This window comes from Nicotiana tabacum, chromosome 2, assembly GCF_000715075.1.
Source record: "Nicotiana tabacum cultivar K326 chromosome 2, ASM71507v2, whole genome shotgun sequence".
NCBI lineage: Eukaryota > Viridiplantae > Streptophyta > Magnoliopsida > Solanales > Solanaceae > Nicotiana > Nicotiana tabacum.
In genome coordinates this window covers 114,658,480-114,679,705 of record NC_134081.1, presented here as the reverse complement: position 1 = coordinate 114,679,705, position 21,226 = coordinate 114,658,480, and the positions used below count along the sequence as shown (strand labels likewise).

Here is a 21,226-nt window from a genome sequence, read left to right as displayed (position 1 = left end):
TTATCTTTTATTCGATTGTGGAACTAGTTACGAGTAAATTTTTATTTACGAAGCTAATAGAGAAAGAGAAAAACTTCTTAGTTATTATACTCGCTCTGAAGGGACAAGCAGGTAAATAATGAAGAACCATGTCAAAATCAATGAGAAATAAAAAAAAAGATTGACTTTTAAACCATGATAATCTAAATTATTCACGTAAAAACACTCAAAAAGTCAAGATTTATATGCCCATTTTCCTATCATTTAATTTGTGAATCTCTTATTAGTTAACCAGAATATCATCCACGAGCTTGGGAACCTGTTTCAATCTACTCAGTCATTTACCAATTATTCATTTCAAGATTCATATACTATCATTTGTGAATCTCTTAAAAACTTTTAAGAAAGGGAATGCATTCAATTATCGAGGATCAATCAAAATATCATGACCATCCACACGATAAATAGCTAACTTTGACAACAAATACATAGTCCAGATAATCTTGAAACTTTTCCCGGCAATACAAGGTGGTGTAGTGCTATAGTCTGCAATAAATATTATGTTCTAAACCTGTTATAGCACTGACTTACGTAATATAACAACAGAAAAAGTGACTTCTGATATATCCCCAAGAGTAACAATCCATGTAAACTTCCAGAGGAAACAAAGGAAAAAGGAAATCTTTTGAACTGGGGATGTCAATCTGATGATGAATAAACTATAACACGGTAATACACGGCTTGTTACGTCAAAACTGTTTCTAACTAGCTTAACATAATACTCCATGAGAGTGAAGAAGAATTATAACTCATCCTTGTTTGGTGTGTCGTCGCCCATAAGTTCTTCAAGGGAAAACTCATCTTCTTCAATGATTTCCCCATCTTTTCCATCCCATGCTTCAGTTTTTACAATTGAAGGAGTAGCAGCTAATGGAAGATTACCTTTTCCACCAAGTCCAGCTTCTTTCACAAAATCTCTGTATACGCAAAATGAATAGTGTCATGTTCAATCCCAAATACAGTAGGGAACACAAAATGGTGTGGGCGAAGTTACTTACATTATCGGCTGGCGCTGGAACGCACTCTTAAGAGGTGCATATACTCCTTTTTTAACATTCAAAGCTACCATAGCTGGATATCCATAACCACCTACACCGACGTGCTTTTCAAGGTCTGGTTGCTTACCAGCAGCCACCCAAACGTAACTGTAAAATTGACCAAATATTAGGTTTATGTCTATATTCGAGAATAGTTCAAGCCACATGATTGTATTACACCTGAGAAGATTTCTATTGAAGAATAGATTGCAATATGTGTGGTGTGCACTTGCCTGTAGGGATTTCTCTTGAACTTCTCCGCAACAGATAACAACATTTCTAGGTATTTGTTCCTTCCTTCAGCCTTGGAATCTAATATATCCGGCAGGAACGAAACAAAGCAGATTGCAGCAGAATTACATTTCTCTTCCATGACATCCTTCAGTAGGAAAGAGATCAAATTAAGTCATATTTTAATGGTTATAAAAAGCAAGACAGAAGAAGAGTTCAACGGATTATTAAAGTAAGCTTACTGGGCTAGTCAACTCAATCACTTCAGGAGGTGCAACATTTGTTTCCAGCTGCTCTAATCCAAAGGACTCAATGGCTGATGCTGTTCTTGCACCTTCGTATGGGACAGGGCTGTCCTTGTCAGCACCAAATACCAAAATTGTGGGGAAACCTTGGACATTGAACCTGCTCATCAAAGACTGATGACAGACCCTAATTAGAATTGGGACATTCATAAGGTATTGTTAAAAGTTAAACGGAGCTCCTATCAGAAATTCTGTTTCTATTTGTAATGTCAAATCAAGGGATGAGAACAACCATATCATCCTCACTTTCCATGTATTGCATATGATAACCAAGCGTATCTCACCATTTTGCTTGGTGCTTTTTATTCTTTTTTCGCGAAATGTCTAATCATGCTTGTTAATTCAAGTAAGTTCATGACCTTGACTTTTAAGGAAGCTAAGCAAATATTCCTATTCAAAGATGGAGAAATTGTGTGAACAGAAAGAAAGAAACATATGATTATAGAGTTAGAAATTATCAGAGGAATAAAGAACTGCAGGCCAGAAAATTCGAACAATCAGAGAACCATCAAGAACGAAAGTATAGCAACATAATTCATTTTTTTTGGGGGGGGGGGGGGGGGTTGTTGGGGGTTGGTTCACTTTTGACAGGTTCCACTTTATAACTCATGGTAATAGGTGCAAGCAACTTTAAATTAATACAATTTAGTCTCCACCAACTACCTTCATGTGTTCTCTATTTTTCTGTTTTATTAATATGACAGATGTCTAACTGATCATAAGATTCCAAACTTACCTTCTCTGCATCACAGTCTACGTGGCCCAGCTTCACCTTACCCTCAAGGTTCTTAGCAGCTTTCTTCCACTCAGGAGCAAGCTTTTTGCAGTGCCCACACCTTAAAAGAGCCATTTAAATTTAAGATCTCAGTAAGTAAATAGAAACAACATACCAATCAAAAAAAGTAAATAGAAACAACATATAATCTAAAAGAAAATAAGGGTGAGAAGGGTCTTGACATCAAAATTGGTAAGCAAAGCATAAAGCTGGATGGAGGAAGTAACTTATGACTCATCAATCACATTCACATATACCTTTAGCACACGCATCTTCAGAAACTTAAAGAGTAACCTTTTCATACAAAAATAAACTCTAGCGAAAAGGTCCACCTTAAATGTTAAGGGCCTTCTAACTTCCAACCTTATAGAGAAACTGACGTTCCCTACCATATAATTCTTCTCTCAGGTTTGTGAATAGTTAATTTCTTTGAAATGACGTAAAGCACTACATTTACTTGAACACCTAACTATCAGAGTTTACACCAGGTGAAATAATGTCCTGCAGTTTCCTCCCCCAGAAACTGGAATTATAAGATTAAGCAATGGGCCACAGAATTTAGGGGTTACTGATTACAACAACCTAGAGTCATTTACAGATCTTTAATCTGCGCCGCGCCACCGCACTAGTCTTAAACAGTAATTCGACCACTCAACTGAAACATTCAGAAATACTTTCAGCGAATGGGTTATCACCATGTGAAAGAAAGAAACAGCATATATAGACCAACAGAAAGGACCTAGACTCGTGCAAGTACAAATAATTTAGTGGCTGGCAAGTGGCAATGAAGAAACTAAAGTCTTAACAGTTGAAACTTACCAAGGTGCAAAAAACTCAACTATCCAGAGATCTTTGCTCTTAAGCACCTTCTCATCAAAATTTCGTGAGTTCAACTCTACTGATGCACTAGGCTCAGAACTCTCAGAAGATCCTCCTGTTGCTTTTCCATGTACTCGCTCCTTCAGCAGTGTCTTGATCTGTATGCAAAGCAGTTAACATCAAAACCTTTCCTGGTTTCTCATGAAGACTCAAATGGGGCATGGAGAAAGGACTCAAGACCATCATTCCATCAATTGTGCAAGACATAATGATTAAAAGCTCGTTAGGATAATTTATCAGTTAAATAGATTATTTACTATCATCAAATGTGTAAAGTGTAAAGAAAATTATCATGCTTTAAACAAATATAAGGAGTGAAGACATAGAATCCTTTTTTTAACAAGTAAATGAATACAGCTTAACCCCAGATATCATTAAAAAGAAATTTATTCATCTTAACTACTAGATTTGGATCTGGCAATGCATTATATCCGGCAATAAGAAGATGCACAGCAGAATCATTTGATTTGTTCAAGACAAAGAGCTTTTGCTGAAGATGAAATTGTAAAAAGGCAGTAAAAAGATATGATGCTAGGTAACTTTTAACATAAAGAAAACTTGGAAAGAAGAAAGCCCTAGTACAGACTGACTTTCAACCAATGTAAACAATGACAATTACCTGCTGCAATGCGAATTCGGCAATTGGTTTCGCTTCACGTGCCCCTTGGTAATCAACAGGAGGTTTTCCAGGTGCAAACACCTTGATGGTAGGAAATCCTCTGATGCCATATTCCTAAATCACAAATACATGAGTCAGCTTTATCATTTCTGAATTTATCTGAGAGTGTGAAACAAAAACCTTAAGTTCGACCCATTGATACTCTGATGACACTTGGCATCTTTAGATTTTAGAATTTTCATTAATTGATAAGATGTATGAATGTGCACAGAAAGATGTGAAAAATGAGAGAAACAGCACCATAGAACCAGATCAAATGATTGAAATAGGTCACAAATTCCGACTCCAAAGATTCCAACCAAATTACAGTGCTTTTTTAAAAACGAAAAGTGCAAAGGAACGACAAGGTCCATGGTTTTGAAGAGAAAAGCAAGAAGTGAGACGCGTTCTTCTTTGAAGTGAAGCGCAATATATACAAGAAATTAAAGAATTTCCAACATCTGTGAATTTAGTACAATAAAAAGTAAATTGTAATTAAAATAACTCAGTGTCCAATCCAATATACTATAATGCTGATGTTGTTCCAACTTCTCAAAGTTGAGAATTGAGATTGAAAGATGCGACTGGTTCTCATTAGAATCACTTTGTGCACCACTGTTTGATGCACAAACTTCTCTAAAGTGCATGGCTTCACCGATGGAGTTATGACCCCTTGCTTCACATTGCTTCCACGCTTTAAGAGACAAAATGATGCCTTTTAATTACACTAAACCAAATTGTCCTAATTTGACTTTACTACTCAGCTTCTTCCCGTATTCTATTAGATTGGAATCTTACTCAGGCAAGGGAGACTATAAGCTATTTTAGATTAGTTCCCAATCCTCCTAGTATTATTCTATTTCCTAGAAAAATTGGAACATGAAACCATGTTCTAGAAGCTTCAGTAGCCGACTAGCCGCTGTGAAAATAAAAATAAAAGTGGACCAAGTCATAGCAACTACGCACAAGTTCAATAATTCTTTAACTTTTTTGGTTGTTTCAATGATTCTTTAACTATGCTAAAACGTCAAGGATTCTAATTATTTCTGTAGAATTAAATGGTTCAAAAACAGCAAGCCAGTCATTGAAGAATAGAACCTAAGTGAGATAGATAGAATTCGTTTAGCTAATTTTCTCCTTTACTCTAGACATATAGTCATATTCATCTCTATATAATCAGGGATACTTCCTTATCATGTTAAGATTGCTCCAAATACCTCAATCATAATGCACAAAATAATTTCCAAAGCGTAGAAGCCCAGAACTGAGTGATCCACCATAATTCAAGCAAAGTCTATCTGTGTTATATGAATCTGGGCATGGATATGTATTTTCTACAGTATACTCTGCTATGAGTATGTGCAGTTAATTTCAGTGTATGCTGAAGAATTTGCACAAAGTGGTCATGCCCATGTCCCAACCCATACGATTAAGTCCACGGATACGAATGATTTCAGTGACACAGGGTAATTAAATGACGACATGTATCTCACTTCTTTCTTTTTTCTTTTTCCAAAGAAAGATGATATACATCTCACCTTTGAATGCTCTTTCAGTTTTTATCAATCAGTCATCAACATTTTTTTTTTGATTGTTTGTTTCAGTCATCACCATCCCTTTAGCATATTATCTCTGGTCCATAACCAATACCATACTAGAAGGTTTCATTTCATCATCTCAATACAACCGTATCTGATCTCCTTGCAGATTTTAATAGTTCTTGTTCAGGTTACAAGACAGAAGACACTACTATAATTGATTTAGTAAATGAATATCCACGTTTAAGACAACATTAACCAAAAAATACCTGTGCGAGGGATTTGTGAGCATCAGCGTCAAGAGCTGCTACGGTGGCAACACCTTTCAATATAGTAGCTGCCTTTTCCCAATGGGGTGTCAGAGCTTTACAATGACCACACCAAGGCGCAAAGAACTCAACTAAAACAATACCATTTGAATTTAGCACCTGCAATCACCCATTAATAGTTGAAGTTTTTTGAAATGCAATTTATACTTTGCAGTGTCGAATACATTAAATAGCTGATATAAGGCAATAAAAAACCCCAAAGTAGGATATAAACACATTTCATAAAGATTCAGATGGGTACTAGTTTTACCCCCCGAAAACTTTTTATTTTTACTTGATTAAGTTATAATTTTTGAAAATGACAATTGAAGCTTATACAGATTGCTGTTTTTCACTCTTTGCTAATGATACAAAACTTAAAAATATTAATTTTGCAGTGTCAAAGTAGTCTACAAATCATTACCACTAACACATACTCCAATAAAGCAGTGCATAATAGCTAATAAGGACTAATAGAACATCAATGATCCACTCTGTAGAAAATTAACAGTGTGTGTTTTGCCCTAAAACCAAGAAAGAATGGCATTAATCAATGAAATAATTCAGGAAAAACTCAAATTCCAGTTCAATCCATTCCCAAATATTACACCAACAAATACTGATCTCGCGTTTAGAGAAGACAGTCATGGATATTACAAATGGGTTTTCCCCTTCAACTAAAATCAAAGCGAATCTATGTTATAACAATTGGGTCTTGAATGAAAATTGGAGAAAAATAGGGAGCTGAAAAGAAGGGAGAAAATACCTTAGACTTAAAGTTGTTGGGATTTAACTGAAGAACTGGGGATGAAGGTCCGTACAATGCATTGACGGTAGCAATAAGGTGTACAACTATCAATAAAAGTGGAACAATCGAAGCTCGATCCATTCTTTTCTTCTTTCGTCGTTTCTGTGAAAGAGAATTTTGGAGTATTAATGGTGAAGGCTAATATTATCGAGGAGTAAAGAAAGAGAGAAACACCATGTTCTAATTTCTATTGCCGTGGCAATGACTACGTGGTATTAACCAATTAGAGTTGTCCATGTCAGCTTATGATGTTATATCGGTTTCAGAGATCCAACACAATGAGACTGGACTCGATAGTTGGAAAAACAAAAAATGGACGGTATGAGTTGTTTCCCTTTTTTTTCCCTTCTTTCAAGTACTAGAAAGTTCTAGATATTTTCACCAATACTTTGGTTTTTTTTTAAGTTTACCATTTAGTATATGATGTTTATTGAAGTGATTAATTTAGATTCGCACGTGAATAGACCCTATTAAGTTGGAATAGGACGTTTTCTAAGGAATTTTTTTTTATTTTCAAGGTTCGAATTCAAACTAGTTAAAAGTAGAGAGATATCATTATATTCGGGCGGATCTATGTATTGAGTTGGGGGTGGCACGCCACCCGATCGTTCGGATAAAGTTTTATATACATACTAGTATTTTTCACAAAAACGCCTACATAAGGAACAAGTGGCACCCCAAGTCACAAAATGATTGAAGGTGTCATGATTGATGTGTTGAAATTCCATGCACAATACTTGGGATCGAGACTCTTCAGATGCAATCATTGTTCCCTTTTTGTTCTTTTTGTTAATTTCTCTTATTTTCTTCATCTTAAATATTCACTTTTCTGGATGTTAGTATTTTATTTGGATGGATGTAATCTAATCATTTTCTTTTTATCCATATAATGTTATTTTATTAATTATAATTTTTTTTAATAGTGATGCATCAAAGACATAATATAATATTAATCAGCTACATGTAGATGGAAGGGGTGTATCGCATATTCGTTTATGCATAAAATAAATTTTAAATTGAATTGAATAAATTCAAAATGGATCGAACTGAACCGAACCGAAGTAATCTAAAACGGATCGAATCGACTGAATGTACACTCTAATTCAATCTTCTTTACTAGTGGTCATTTTTTATTAAAATAGTGGCACCCGTAACCATGAAATCATGGATCCGCCTCTGGACTTATATCATAGGGACAAAAAAAATAATTAACTTCGATGGGATCAAGCTAAAAGAGAAAAGTCATTTCGGAATTACACCTTGAATTAATAAGTTAACTGCTTATTGATGTAAAATCGTCTGTTCTTCCGAAAGTTCTTTAAATTTTAATAAAAGAGGTTCTTATAATTTCCGAATTTAAGGAGATGCAAGATATGATTTACTTTTTTTCAAAGTAAGAGAGTCAATTCATCAAATTTAAAATTTCTCTATGTAATACGTATAACGTGACTGCGTCCTCTCTTTTCTTACCACTAATACAGTTAGTTCAAATTTGCTTGTAGATCTTTTGAAAAGCTTTTAAAGGGTTTGTTTGGTTAAATCTTTTTTAACAGATTTTTTATTAGAAAAGATTGGTTGAGCAGTTTCTTTTTCAGCAAATATTTTTCATAACTTCTACTTACAAAGTTTTTAGACCTATAGCTATTCAAGCACAATTTTGTTTTGAACATTTGACCTCAAAAATATTTCTTCAACGAAGAAAAAGACTATAATGCTACTGTATTCAACTAACAAGAAGAATTAACCAGCGCCCATGCATGAGAAATGAATAAATATCAACCAACGATTATATATATATATATATATATATATATATATATATATATATATATATATATAATTGTGTATAACTAATGTGTAAAGGTCTCTACTAACCATGCATTCGCTCTTGGGTTAGCTATAGTTCGAACTTGTTTTGGGCTTCAAAAGCCAGGCACAGTGTGGTGCGGCACGGGCTCACAGCTTTCAACATTCTGAACTTTAGTTCTACAATGAATTTCAGTTAATATACATTATCAGTATTAAAAAAAAATTACACTATCAAATTGAGCTGACTTGAATTTCTTAACACATCTTTGAAGTTCTTCTTCATCTTCATTACCATAATCTCTAGTATGTTGATCCTCTGAAATGTTCAAACCCGCCAAAGCATCCTCAAATTATATCCTGCAATCGAGAGTGAGGGGCATAGCGATACAGTGTTCATACTTGAGTTACTTAGATCCAGTAAAAATACCTTTGAGGGTCTCAAGAAATCCTCTTACGTTCATTTGCAAGAAAGAAATTGTACATTAGGTGGTTGTCTTGAAGAAATTATGCCACGTCAACACACTTGATTCTCTAGTACCCACATCTAGAGCGATCAAAACGAGTTGACCCATACCGTCCATCTAAAAGCGGAACAATTCAAGAGAAAAATATAAAATTGACCGATCGGCTAAAATTAATTGTATTTTCTAGTAAAACAAATATATAATATATATTATTGGCTATTAATTTAAGGTGTGGCTAAAAATATAATATATATTTCTCAGAATTCAACGATTCAGCCCAAATCGACACTGATCTTTATTTGAAAGGGCCTTAAAAATATTAGCCCAACTCATTTCTCCGCGGTTGGCTCGTAGGCTAGCTCTTATTTATTTTTTAAAAAATGAGTGAAAAAAGATTTCGAAAAGATATGATAAATTTGGATGAGGTATCAATTTCTTTATTTATTAGACATTTCATTCAAAGAACTAAATCTGTCAAACTTCCCTCTAAAGATTCCCCAATTATCCTATATTACTGGAAATTCTGATGAAGCAATTTACAACAATTCTATTTGGTGAATCTAGGAACCAAACGTGAAATAGTAGCCCTCAATGGCGAGGTAAGTGCCTAGAATTCTTCAGAATTTAGAACAAAATATTAGACAATTTATAAATTCAAAGAAAAAGTATTATGAAATAGCAACTACTTAAGTTTTTGTTTCAAAAGACTAAATAGATTAATAGCTTATTTGGCCAAGCTTCTTTTTAACCAAAAGTGCATTTTTTTTTGTTGCCAAAAGTACTTTTTTCCAAAGTTAAGGTGTTTGTTCCAGCTTTTAGAAGAAAAAAATACTTTTAAGTTGGAGTAAAAGCAACTTTTGAGAAGCGAAAAAAAATAGTTTCTTCCAAAAAATATTTTTTTGAAAAATACTTTTGAGAAATATACACTTAGAAACACTTTTTTAAAAGCTTAGACAAGCATTAATCGATGCTCAAAAATGATTTTCACATTAATTAGCTAAAAACAAACTGCTTAAGTATTTTTAAAAGATCTTCGAGAAAAAGCATTTTTTTTTAAAACAAGCTGATTTTAAAAATTTGACAAAACAAACTATAAGACTAACTAGACAGTTGAATTGCATGATTCTAACCCAAAAATCTATTCAAATCGATTTAGCACAACGAAATACATATAATTTAAAGATCCATGCACGGAGAAAATGACAAGCAAACTAATCATATTTTTTTCTCTATTATTTTACGGAATTAATTATTAGTTATCTCTGTCTTTCTCAACCCTCTCCCCACCCTAACGGACACACACCAAAACACAGTAACAAACACAAAAAATAGTAACTTAAAGACTAAAACTCAATTTACCCCGTAACCTTTATAGGTTGGGAACGGATATCTCTCTCACCTTTTGAATAGAAAAAGGAACCCCCTTATGTATTTATTTTTTTTTCGATTAGGCTTTCTTCTTCTTTTATTTTATTTTATTTTTTTGAAAAAAATTATTATCCATCAAAGTAAAAAGTCAAAGCAATCCTTTTTTGGAGGGAATATAGTTGGCACTAAAAAATAATTTTGACGCTATATTTTGGTAAGATTACAAATTATAGTAATTTATTTTTAAGTGAAATCTTGGATTGTTGCTCTTCGTCGATCGTCATGGAGGAATTCATATCTTTTCAATCCAACAGCAAGAAATTGCAACAACAAGAACTTTCCAATCCTATGTCTTATTATATAATACAATTTTCTAGTACGGCATCTTTTGATAGTGTCACTTTAATTTATTGGCCTAAAATTTTGATAAGCATTGGATTATCAGTTGTTGTTTATGTATCTAATAACATTGTGTTCTATGGTCCTTTGACTCACTTTCGCTTGTTTGAGTTCTAGTAAAGAATAGCTGGATTAGCTTTCATCTAGAAGGTGCAACAACACAGAAAATTGTCCTTAGGATTTTAGTCACACTCTTATATTTAATCAGGGTTTGTTAATATGTGAAAAAAAGACCAAGAATAAACAAGGAGTTGTTTTTTTTTTATAAAAAAAAGCCTAATAGGAAAAAGAATGAACAAGGGGTTCCCTTTCCCATTCAAAAAATGAAGGGGTATCCTTTCCCAACTTATAAAGATTAAGGGGTAAACTGGAATTTACTGTAACTTAAATCTCAAGCAAGTGACTAGTCTTAATCGAAATCCAATTTGACTCTTTATTTTGGTAAAGCGTCTACCAAACACATAACGAACTAGGCTAGCTACTTCTCTCAAACGTTTCTATCAAGAAGCCATTGCGAAGTAGATATCATTATATCTCAAGAAAATAACTACTCCTATAACATTGTATTTTCAATTTAGTAGTGGCAATTGACACTCAACCAAATAAGAATTAAAGTTTATAAACGCCGGCTATTGGGTAAAGCAAATAAAGCACATGTTTTTATGCCCCTAAAAATTTGGGGTGGGTGGGGGGCACTTTTTATCATTAGGGTTATATTTTTATTTTAAAAAAGTACTTTCCAGTAAAAAAAAAAAGGCACTATATATTTTGATTATACAAGGAAAGATAATTCTTCTTTTATCGTTCTCACCAAAAACGTATACACTACTTTACTATTATATTTTTATTTTTTCCTCCAAAAAAGTCCTCTTGCAATATTGTTCTGGAAAAGCTAAAGTGTATTGTTTTGTGTATTTTTGGATACCAAGCATATAAAAATTATATTGAAACAACAAGTATTTATTTTCAGATCAAGTTATTGAACTAGATTTTGTTATTTCAACTTTTTAGTGTTATTTCTCAACTAATTTTTTTTAGAATCTCTATTTCGTAGGTACATAATATTACAGTCGGTTGAAATAATTTTATTTTTATTCTTTCCAAAAAAGTATCAAATAAGAAGTACGAGTCCGGTTATTCGGAACGTCAAAAAAGGTTAGGTTGAATCTGTGAGAAAAAATATATCTATGAAAGCTATTTTTTTCAGGAAAAAAAAATTAAGGCTTTTCATTGAAATTTGGCCTTAGGCCCCTATTAGTGTTGAACCGCCCCTGTAATTTGTTATAAGAGGTAACAAGTCTTATATTCAAGATTAACTGTTATTGTATATTTTATGATAATGGTGTATATAACTTAAACCCATCAAATAAGTGTTACCCACTAGTCTCTTATTTTCTATAAATTTTTTCATTTACCGGGTTAAATCTATGATAGTTACTAACATGTTAAATTAAGCTCTTGATTAAGTTTGTTAAGTCTATCGATCAAGTATTTTATTATGTTTCGCAAATTTTGGTGAAGGGGATGGGGAAAAGGAGAAGGAAAAAAAGCAGAGATCAAAGTTGTTATTTACTGAAAAAAATGACTTCCCTTGTTTGCGATATATTTCCCATTTCCCATATAATACTTCGTGGAACACAGACTAATATGACAGAGCTTAATTTAATTTGTTGATAAAGATTACAGAAAATATTACTTAAGTGACAGAATAATTATTTTTCTATTTTAGTCCTAATTATTTTGTCTTTTTATGCTTCTTTACTTCACTATCATGTATTTCTACAAGTTGATGAAGGATAAATTCTCTAAGAAAGCAAGTAATACAAGTAGATATTTATCAGAAATACGTGTAACACCAAGCATGTTATTTTTCCTTAATTAGGAACCTTATGGATAAGTGATCAAACAATTCCCTATTTATATTATATAGTACTTATTATTACTCCATGTAAGATGATGTTGGCAGCATAGATCCCTTCGTTGAGTATCGTTGGAAGGAAGTGAAATTAGGAAAGAGATTTTTTGAGTTATTCTCTATTCTTTTCCTTATTTTTATTATTATCCTCATACCCTCTAGTTGTCTAGTTTTTTTGTCTCAAATCAAAGAAAAATGTGATTTGTTGAGTAGTAGAAGCAAGCTGGTTTTGATACTTCAACTGTCTTCCTACTCCTTCTACAAGTTTGAAAGACAAACATAACAAGAATTGGTCCCTATCATCAATCCTACCATCCAATATTCAAAGTCCTCTAATAAAGATATTTGAAGAGAAGATTACGATTAAATAGAACTACCAATTGGTTTAAGCAAAAAAAAAAATGGTTATGACATACTTGGAGATGTCAACTAAGCAACCACCTCTTAATGAAAATATATAAAACAAACAAATAAATAATAATATTCCCCCTTATCATTATTATGCATAGAAAAAAAAAATATATATATATATATCATGTCAAATTTTAAATTTTGAATAAAAATCATCAAGTTTGACAAAATTAGTGAAATTTTGAATAGTAATATATTTGAATGTTCCAAAACAGAACGAATATCTCATAAAATAAAAAGCAAGGAAGTAGTACTAGCTAGTCCATACTAATTAACTATTTATGTTGGTCTTCTAGAAAAGGGATGTTTTCTCCACTTTTGTTTTCCCGGTCATTTCCGTGGGCACATGATTTGAGTCTTTTTTGACAATATGATTTCAGTCAAGTTCTAACTTTTGCTAAGCTAGGAACTTGACTCGGTATGGGGTAGGAGGTGATAATTTCTTTTAAATACATGCATATATAGACTTATGCGAATTATAATGGATTTTTTCTTGTAGTACTCCATTTATATATTAAGATGTTGAATTTTCGAAATTTACAAATTAAAGAGAGGTAAAAAGGTCACATGATTATCTTTTGTTAACTTTGAATGACAAATATTGTATACGGTCAAAACCGAGTTCGGCCTTCGAACGACTAGTCGAGATAGGAACATAATGGACCGAAGAGTGTCTTCATAATATCGGGACGAGATCTTAAGCCAGGTTACCGAGCTTCCAGTTTCAGGGACCGATCAATACCAAGCTCAAAGTCATTATCGAGCTCGAATTCAAAATCGAACTATGATGGAAAGCGACGTTATCGAGCTTAAGAGTCAAAGACCGACCAATACTGAGCCCAAATTAATACGGGCCCCGAGTCAAAATCGAGCTCGAGTCAATATCGAGCTCGAGTCAATATCGAGCTCGGATCAATATCAAGCTCATATATAAGAGCTGTTACAGCCGCACTAAGAAAGGGAATCTCGGCGGAAACTAAGAAAAAACTAATTTATCATGGGTTCCCCACTATGTATTTTTAATTATATCCAAAGTAGGATCCCTCCACTATAAGAGGGATGACTATTATTCCTGTAAAGGGGATCCATCAAGTGATTCATACACTGTAACTCAAATACGGTTGACACATTCCCATATTAAGAGATTATCCTTTTGAGTTTCACACATAATTTTATTTTGCTTGTTCATAAATCATCTTCCTTTCAACTCAGTTTGTATCTTTTCTTTATAGTCAATATTCGATATTTCTACTTGCTCTTACGATTTGTGTCAAGTTATACCACGTACCCTTAGAGCTACGTACAAATTCAACTCTATCCATTTTTCGGGTAAACACAGTCAATATTTGATATTTTTATTTCTCTTTACGATTCATGTCAAGTTATACCATGTATCCTTAGAACTACATACAAATTCAACTCTATCTGTTTTTCGAGTAAATAGTTTGGCGCCCACCGTGGGGCTAAGGATAACAGTGGTTATTTGATATGAATCTGAAAAACACACCATTTTATGTTTGTTGTTGAAAGTATCTTTGATTTCGGATTAGCAACGACGAACTCTCAATTAATGGCCTTACCTATCGACAACGAAGCTGGCCTTCAAGGTGATAACAACAACTTGACGCCCAGGGCCGAAAGGCCTCTTGTCGATACCGTTGGGGCTCGAGTCGAAGTACCATTAGACGTTAATTCGCATGTAGCCATTGAGGCAAACCAACATTCTGAACCTGAAAATAACATTCATGGTGGTACTCGATCTGCAGCTCGAGACACCCATAACGTTGAGGAAAACGGAATCAGCTTGCGTATGATTTTCAAAATATTGCAAGCTCAATAAGTAGCGATAGCTCAGTTGCAGAGTCAAACCCAGATACCGAACAGGCCGGAGCCCAGTCCACCCCGAGAAGTCACCCACAAAACGGAGCCAGTTGTAGTAAGGTCAAATGAGTAAGAATCGGGGACTAATCCCGAAATTACTAAGATGTTCGAAGAACTGACCAAACGAATAGAATCAGAAGAAAGGAGGATTGAGGCAAACGACAAAAAGGTGGAAATGTATAACTCCAGGATCGATCAGATCCCGGGGGAACCACCAGTGTTGAAGGGTTTGGATTCCAAAAAATTCGTGCAAAAGCCTTTTCCACCAAGTGCAGCTCCAAAACCGATTCCCAAAAAATTTCGCATGCCCGATAGTCCTAAATATAATGGAACGACCGACCCTAACGAACATGTTACCTCTTATACACGTGACATTAAAGAGAATGACCTAGAAGATGATGAGATCGAATATGTACTGTTAAAAAAATCGGAGAGACCCTGCCACCAAACTCCATCAACTCATTCGCCATGTTAGCAGATTCTTTCGTAAAGGCACACGCAGGAGCCATAAAGGCCGCAACGAGGAAATCAGACCTTTTGAAGGTGAGACAAAGGGGTAATGAAATGCTGAGGGAGTTCGTGTCATGATTTCAAATAGAACGCATGGAATTGCCACCGGTCACAGATGATTGGGATGTTCAAGCTTTCATCTAAAGCTTGAACGAGCAGAGTTCGATAGCATCACGTCAGTTGAAACAAAGTTTGATCGAGTATCCGGCCGTAACCTGGGCAGATGTGCACAACCGATATCAATCGAAGATCAGGGTCAAAGATGACCAACTAGGGGCCCCTTCAGGTTCAGTACATCCAAACAGGTCGGTAGTCAAAAACCAGAGGGACATCGATAGGGAGCCAAGGTCGAACAGAGACCGATATCAACCATATACCGCAGATCGAAGGAACAATGGTTCAGGACGCAATTCCACCCAGAACAATCGAAGAAATGATCGTGGACAAAGTTCTCGGGGACTTATGAGAAAAAGTGGTTTTGACAAGTATGCCGATCCCACAGAGGCACCTCGGTTATCGGAATAAAACTTTAGCATCGATGCATCGGGCATTGTATCAGCAATCGGAAGGATCAAAGATACTAGGTGGCCCAGACCCAAACAGACCAATCCTTCCCAAAGAAACCCAAATTTGATGTGGAAGTATCATGGCATGCATGGTCACAAGACCGAGGATTACAAACAATTAAGGGAGGAGGTAGCCCGTCTATTCACCAAGGGTCACCTTCAAGAGTTCCTCAGCGATCGAGCCAAGAATCATTTCAGAGAAAGAGACGCCAACATGAAAAATGAACAGGAGGAACCCCAACATGTCATTCATATTATCGTCAGTGGGGTCGACGTTCCACAGGAACCCATCTTCAAACACATTAAGGTATCAACCACTAGGGAAAAACGAACCCGAGATTATGTGCCCGAAGGCACTTTGTCATTCAACAACGAAGAAACAGAAGGCATTTCTCAGCCCCACAACGACGCTCTGGTAATTTCTATCTTATTAAGTAAAGTTCAAGTTAAGCGTGTTTTAGTGGATCCAGTTAGTTTGGCGGATATCATCCGATCGAGGGTCGTGGTAACAGCTCGACCTACAGAATCAAATCGTACCCGCAGCTCGAGTTTTAAACAGCTTCAATATGTCCAGTGAAACAACTAAAGGGGAGATTATTCTACCGGTGAACGTGGCTGGAACAATTCAAGACACCAACTTCCACGTAATCGAGAGTGACATGAGATACAATGCCCTGCTCTGAAGACCTTGGATCCACAATATGAGGGCAGTCCCTTCGACCCTCCACCAAGTGATAAAATTCCCGACGTCGGACGGTGCAAAAACAATATACGGGGAACAGCATGCTGCAAAGGAAATGTTTGCGGTCGATGAGGTAACACCGATATCGACACTATCAACCTCGTAAAGGTCGAGCATCAAAGGTAAAGAGGAAGTCAAATAGCAATCACAACCATCAGTCTCGACCGAATCGGGGAAGCATAAGATAGAAGAAGAAGAGGAGGACTTTCTGACCCCTCAAACTTTTATTGTTCCCGAAGATTCTGACGCCACCAAATCAACGGTCAAAGAGCTGGAACAGGTTATATTGATCGAGTACCGCCCCGAGCGAAAGGTATACTGGGGAACGGGATTAACCCCCGAACTCAGGAAAAGGCTTATTCAATTTCTTATTGATAACATAGATTGTTTTGCTTGGTCCCATTTAGACATGACAGAGATCCCACCGGAGATAACGACGCATCGGCTAAGCCTGGACCCCGGGTTCAAACCGGTGAAGCAAAAGAGGAAGACCCCAGTCCGAGGTAAAACACGCATTCATAAAGGACGAGGTAACTAAACTTCTCAAAATAGGGTCAATTCGGGAGGTAAAATATCCTGAATGGTTAGCCAATGTAGTTGTAGTCCCTAAAAAGGGAACAAACTTAGAATGTGTGTAGATTATAAGGATTTAAAAAAGGTGTGCCCCAAAGATTCTTTTCCACTGCCTAACATCGATCGCATGATCGATGCCACGGCCGGCCATGGGATCCTTACTTTTCTCGATACCTATTTCGGGTACAATCAAATCCAAATGAACCCGGAGGACCGAGAAAAGACTTCATTTATCACCAAGTATGGAACATATTGTTATAATGTAATGCCCTTCGGGCTAAAAAATACAGGAGCTACTTACCAACGCCTAGTAGATAAAATGTTCGCAGAACAAATAGGTAAATCAATGAAAGTTTATATTGATGACATGCTAGTTAAGTCCCTGCATGCAGAGGAACATTTGGTTTATTTGCAGGAAACGTTCGAGATTTTAAGAAAATACAACATAAAGCTCAACCCCGAGAAATGTGCTTTCGGGGTTGGTTCGAGCAAGTTCCTTGGCTTCATGATATCGAATCGGGGGATCGAGATCAACCCCGATAAAATCAAGGCCATCGAAGACATCACCGTTGTGGACAATGTAAAAGTCGTACTGAAGCTAACTGGACAGATAGTTTCCTTAGGCCGATTCATTTTGAGGTCGTCGGATCGAAGCCACCGATTTTTCTCTCTACTCAAAAAGAAGAACGATTTCGCCTGGACCCCGGAATGCCAATAGGCATTATAGGAATTGAAGCGATACTTATCGAGCCTACCACTGCTTCATACTCCGAAGGCAGAGAAGAAACTTTACTTGTACTTGGCAGTATCGAAAATAGCGGTAAGTTGTGTCCTAGTTCGAGAGGAGCAAGGTACGCAATTTCCTATTTATTATATAAGTTGAACCTTAGGGGAAGCAGAAACTAGATATCCGCACTTAGAGAAATTGGCACTTGCACTGATAAACGCCTCTAGAAAGTTAAGACCATACTTTTAATGTCTCCTTATATGCGTATTAACCACTTACCCACTTCGTAATAATTTGCACAAGCCCGAACTATCGGGCCGATTGGCCAAATGGGTTATCGAACTCAGTGGGTACGATATCAAATATCAACCCCGGACGACCATCATGTCTCAAATTTTAGCGGATTCCGTGGCCGATTTCACGCCAACCCTCGTACCCGAAGTTGAAAAGGAACTCTTGTTAAAATCGGGTACATCATCGGGGGTATGGACCCTCTTCACAGACGGTGCCTCGAATGTGAAGGGGTTCGGGTTAGGCATTGTTTTGAAGCCGCCCACGGGTAGCACTATTAGGCAATCTATCAAAACTTTTAAGTTGACTAACAATGAGGCCGAGTATGAGGCCATGATTGCAGGTCTCGAGCTAGTTAAAAGCTTGGGAGCAGAAGTCATTGAAGCCAAGTATGACTCTTTACTGGTGGTAAACCAAGTAAACAAAACCTTCGAAGTTCGAGAGGATAGAATGCAAAGGTATTTGGACAAACTGCCGGTAACTTTGCACCGTTTCAAATAATGGAATTTACAGCATGTACCTCGAGAACAAAATAGTGAGGCTGATGCACTTGCAAATTTGGGGTCATCGGTCGAGGAAGGTGAGATCAGCTCGGGGACTGTCGTTCAACTCTCAAGATCCATGATCGAGGAAGGTAATGCCGAGATAAACTCTACGAGCTTAACTTGGGATTGGAGGAATAAATATATTGAATACTTGAAGAACGAAAAGCTCCCATCAGACCCTAAAGAGTCGAGGACCCTACAAATCAAAGTCGTTAGTTCACACTGGCTGAAGATGGAACATTATACAAAAGGACATTTGATGGACCATTGGCAGTATGCTTAGGACCAGGAGACAACGATTATGTTTTACGGGAGGTCCATGAAGGCACTTGTGGGAACCACTCCGGTGTCGAATCACTGGTACACAAAATCATTAGAGCAGGATAGTACTGGGATAGCATGGAAAACGATACTAAGGAGTTTGTTCGAAAATGTAATAAATGTCAAAGGTTTGCACCGATGATCCATCAGCCCGGAGAACAACTTCATTCGGTCCTACCCCCATGGCCATTCATGAAATGGGCGATGGACATCGTCGGCCCTCTGCCATCGTCCCCAGGTAAAGCTAAGTTCATTTTATTTATGACTGAGTATTTCTCTAAATGGGTTGAGGCACAGGCATTCGAGAAAGTGAGAGAGAAAGAGGTTATAGACTTCATCTGGGATCACATCGTATGTCAATTTGGGATACCCGCCGAAATAGTATGTGACAATAGAAAATAATTTAACGGCAGTAAGGTGACGAAATTCCTCGAAGACCATAAAATAAAAAGGATATTAACAATGTCGTTCACCCTAGTGGGAACGGATAGGCCGAATCGACGAACAAGACTATCATTCAAAACATAAAGAAAAGGTTGAACGGCGCTAAGGGGAAATGGAGAGAAATTTTACCCAAAGTCCTTTGGGCATATCGAACAACATCAAAATCCAGTACGGGGGCATCCCCATTCTCCTTAGTATATGGCTCCGAGGCCTTGATTCCAGTTGAAGTCGGGGAACCCAGCGCTAGGTTTTGACATACAACAGAAGAGTCAAATCATGAGGCTATGATTACGAGCCTCGAATTATTGGATGAAAAAGGAGAAGCCGCTCTCATCCGATTGGCCGCCCATAAACAGCGGATCGAAATATACTATAATCGAAGAACCAATCTTCGCCATTTTAAAATCGGGGAGTTAGTGCTAAGGAAAGTCACCCTCAACACCCGAAATCCAAATGAAGGAAAACTGGGTCCGAACTGGGAAGGACCGTATCAGATACTCGAAATCGTCGGTAAAGGATCCTACAAGCTCGGTGTTATAAACGGCAAATAACTACCATGTAATTGGAACGTGTCGCACCTAAAACAATACTACTGCTAAGGTACGACCCTCCCATATTCGTTTATATTTCGGAACTAACCCTTGCAGGAGTTCAGCCAGGAACAAGAATGGATTATTCAACACAAAGCCTTAGGCCTGAAAGCACGCATTGCACTCTTTTTCCCTTAGACCGGTTTTATCCCGAATGATTTTTTCGGCAAGGTTTTTAATGGGGCAACCATTGATCGTGCTAACTTAGAACAATTCAACAGTATCTGATGCCTTTTTACAATCAACCTCGAATACTGGGGGGCATTACCCTCAAATATATCAAGTAAGTTTGATTATCAAGTTCGATGCAAGAAAGTTACTTCATAACAACAGGGTTTTGATAGGAAAAATTGTAGGAGCCAAATGGTAAAAACGAACCATGCTCGTGTAGGTTGCTCGATCCCTGGTACAAAACATGAACACATGTACTATGACATAAAAAGAAACTTCTTCTTCGCCGATATCTCATGTCTCAAAACCCATCCTCTATTTCATGATCTATTATGCAAACAGGCTCGAGCATCGACTATTACCCCATTAATAGGGGACTGCCAACCGAAAAGTCAACGAGGTCAAGCCCCACACTAAGCCTACGGGCTACCTTACTTCGAGTTCGAGCAAAGCACTCACTCGACTACTAAGCCTACGGGCTACCTTACGTCGAGTTCGAGCAAAGCACTCACTCGACTAATAAAGCCTACGGGCTACCTTTCTTCAAGTTCGAGCAATCACACACTTGACTATTAAGCCTACGGGCTACCTTACTTCGAGTTCGAGAAAATCACTCTCTCGACTAATAAAGCCTACGGGCTACCTTACTTCGAGTTCGAGCAAAGCACTCACTCGATTATTAAGCCTACTGGCTATCTTACTTCGATTTCGAGCAAATTACTCACTCGACTAATAAAGCCTACGGGCTACCTTTCTTCGAGTTCGAGCAATCACTCACTCGACTATTAAGCCTATGGGATACCTTACTTCGAGTTCGAGCAAAGCACTCACTCGACTAATAAAGCCTACGGGCTACCTTTCTTCGAGTTTACTCACTCGACTATTAATCCTACGGGCTACCTTATTTCGAGTTCGAGCAAA

At 36.7% G+C, this 21,226-nt stretch overlaps 1 protein-coding gene across 1 annotated transcript; it reads right to left on the bottom strand.

Annotated features, from left to right (window-relative positions):
- Positions 1-452: 452 nt before the first annotated feature.
- On the bottom strand, positions 453-6,969 carry LOC107810517 (protein disulfide isomerase-like 2-3). The gene is made up of 9 exons (XM_075237868.1): positions 6,537-6,969; positions 5,732-5,890; positions 3,886-3,999; positions 3,207-3,364; positions 2,349-2,448; positions 1,550-1,726; positions 1,310-1,455; positions 1,038-1,184; positions 453-956 (listed from the first exon to the last, which is right to left on the bottom strand). Exons 1-9 carry the CDS (start codon positions 6,657-6,659, stop codon positions 782-784), a joined length of 1,299 nt encoding a protein of 432 aa, XP_075093969.1. The 5' UTR covers positions 6,660-6,969; the 3' UTR covers positions 453-781.
- Between the last annotated feature and the right edge of the window lie 14,257 nt (positions 6,970-21,226).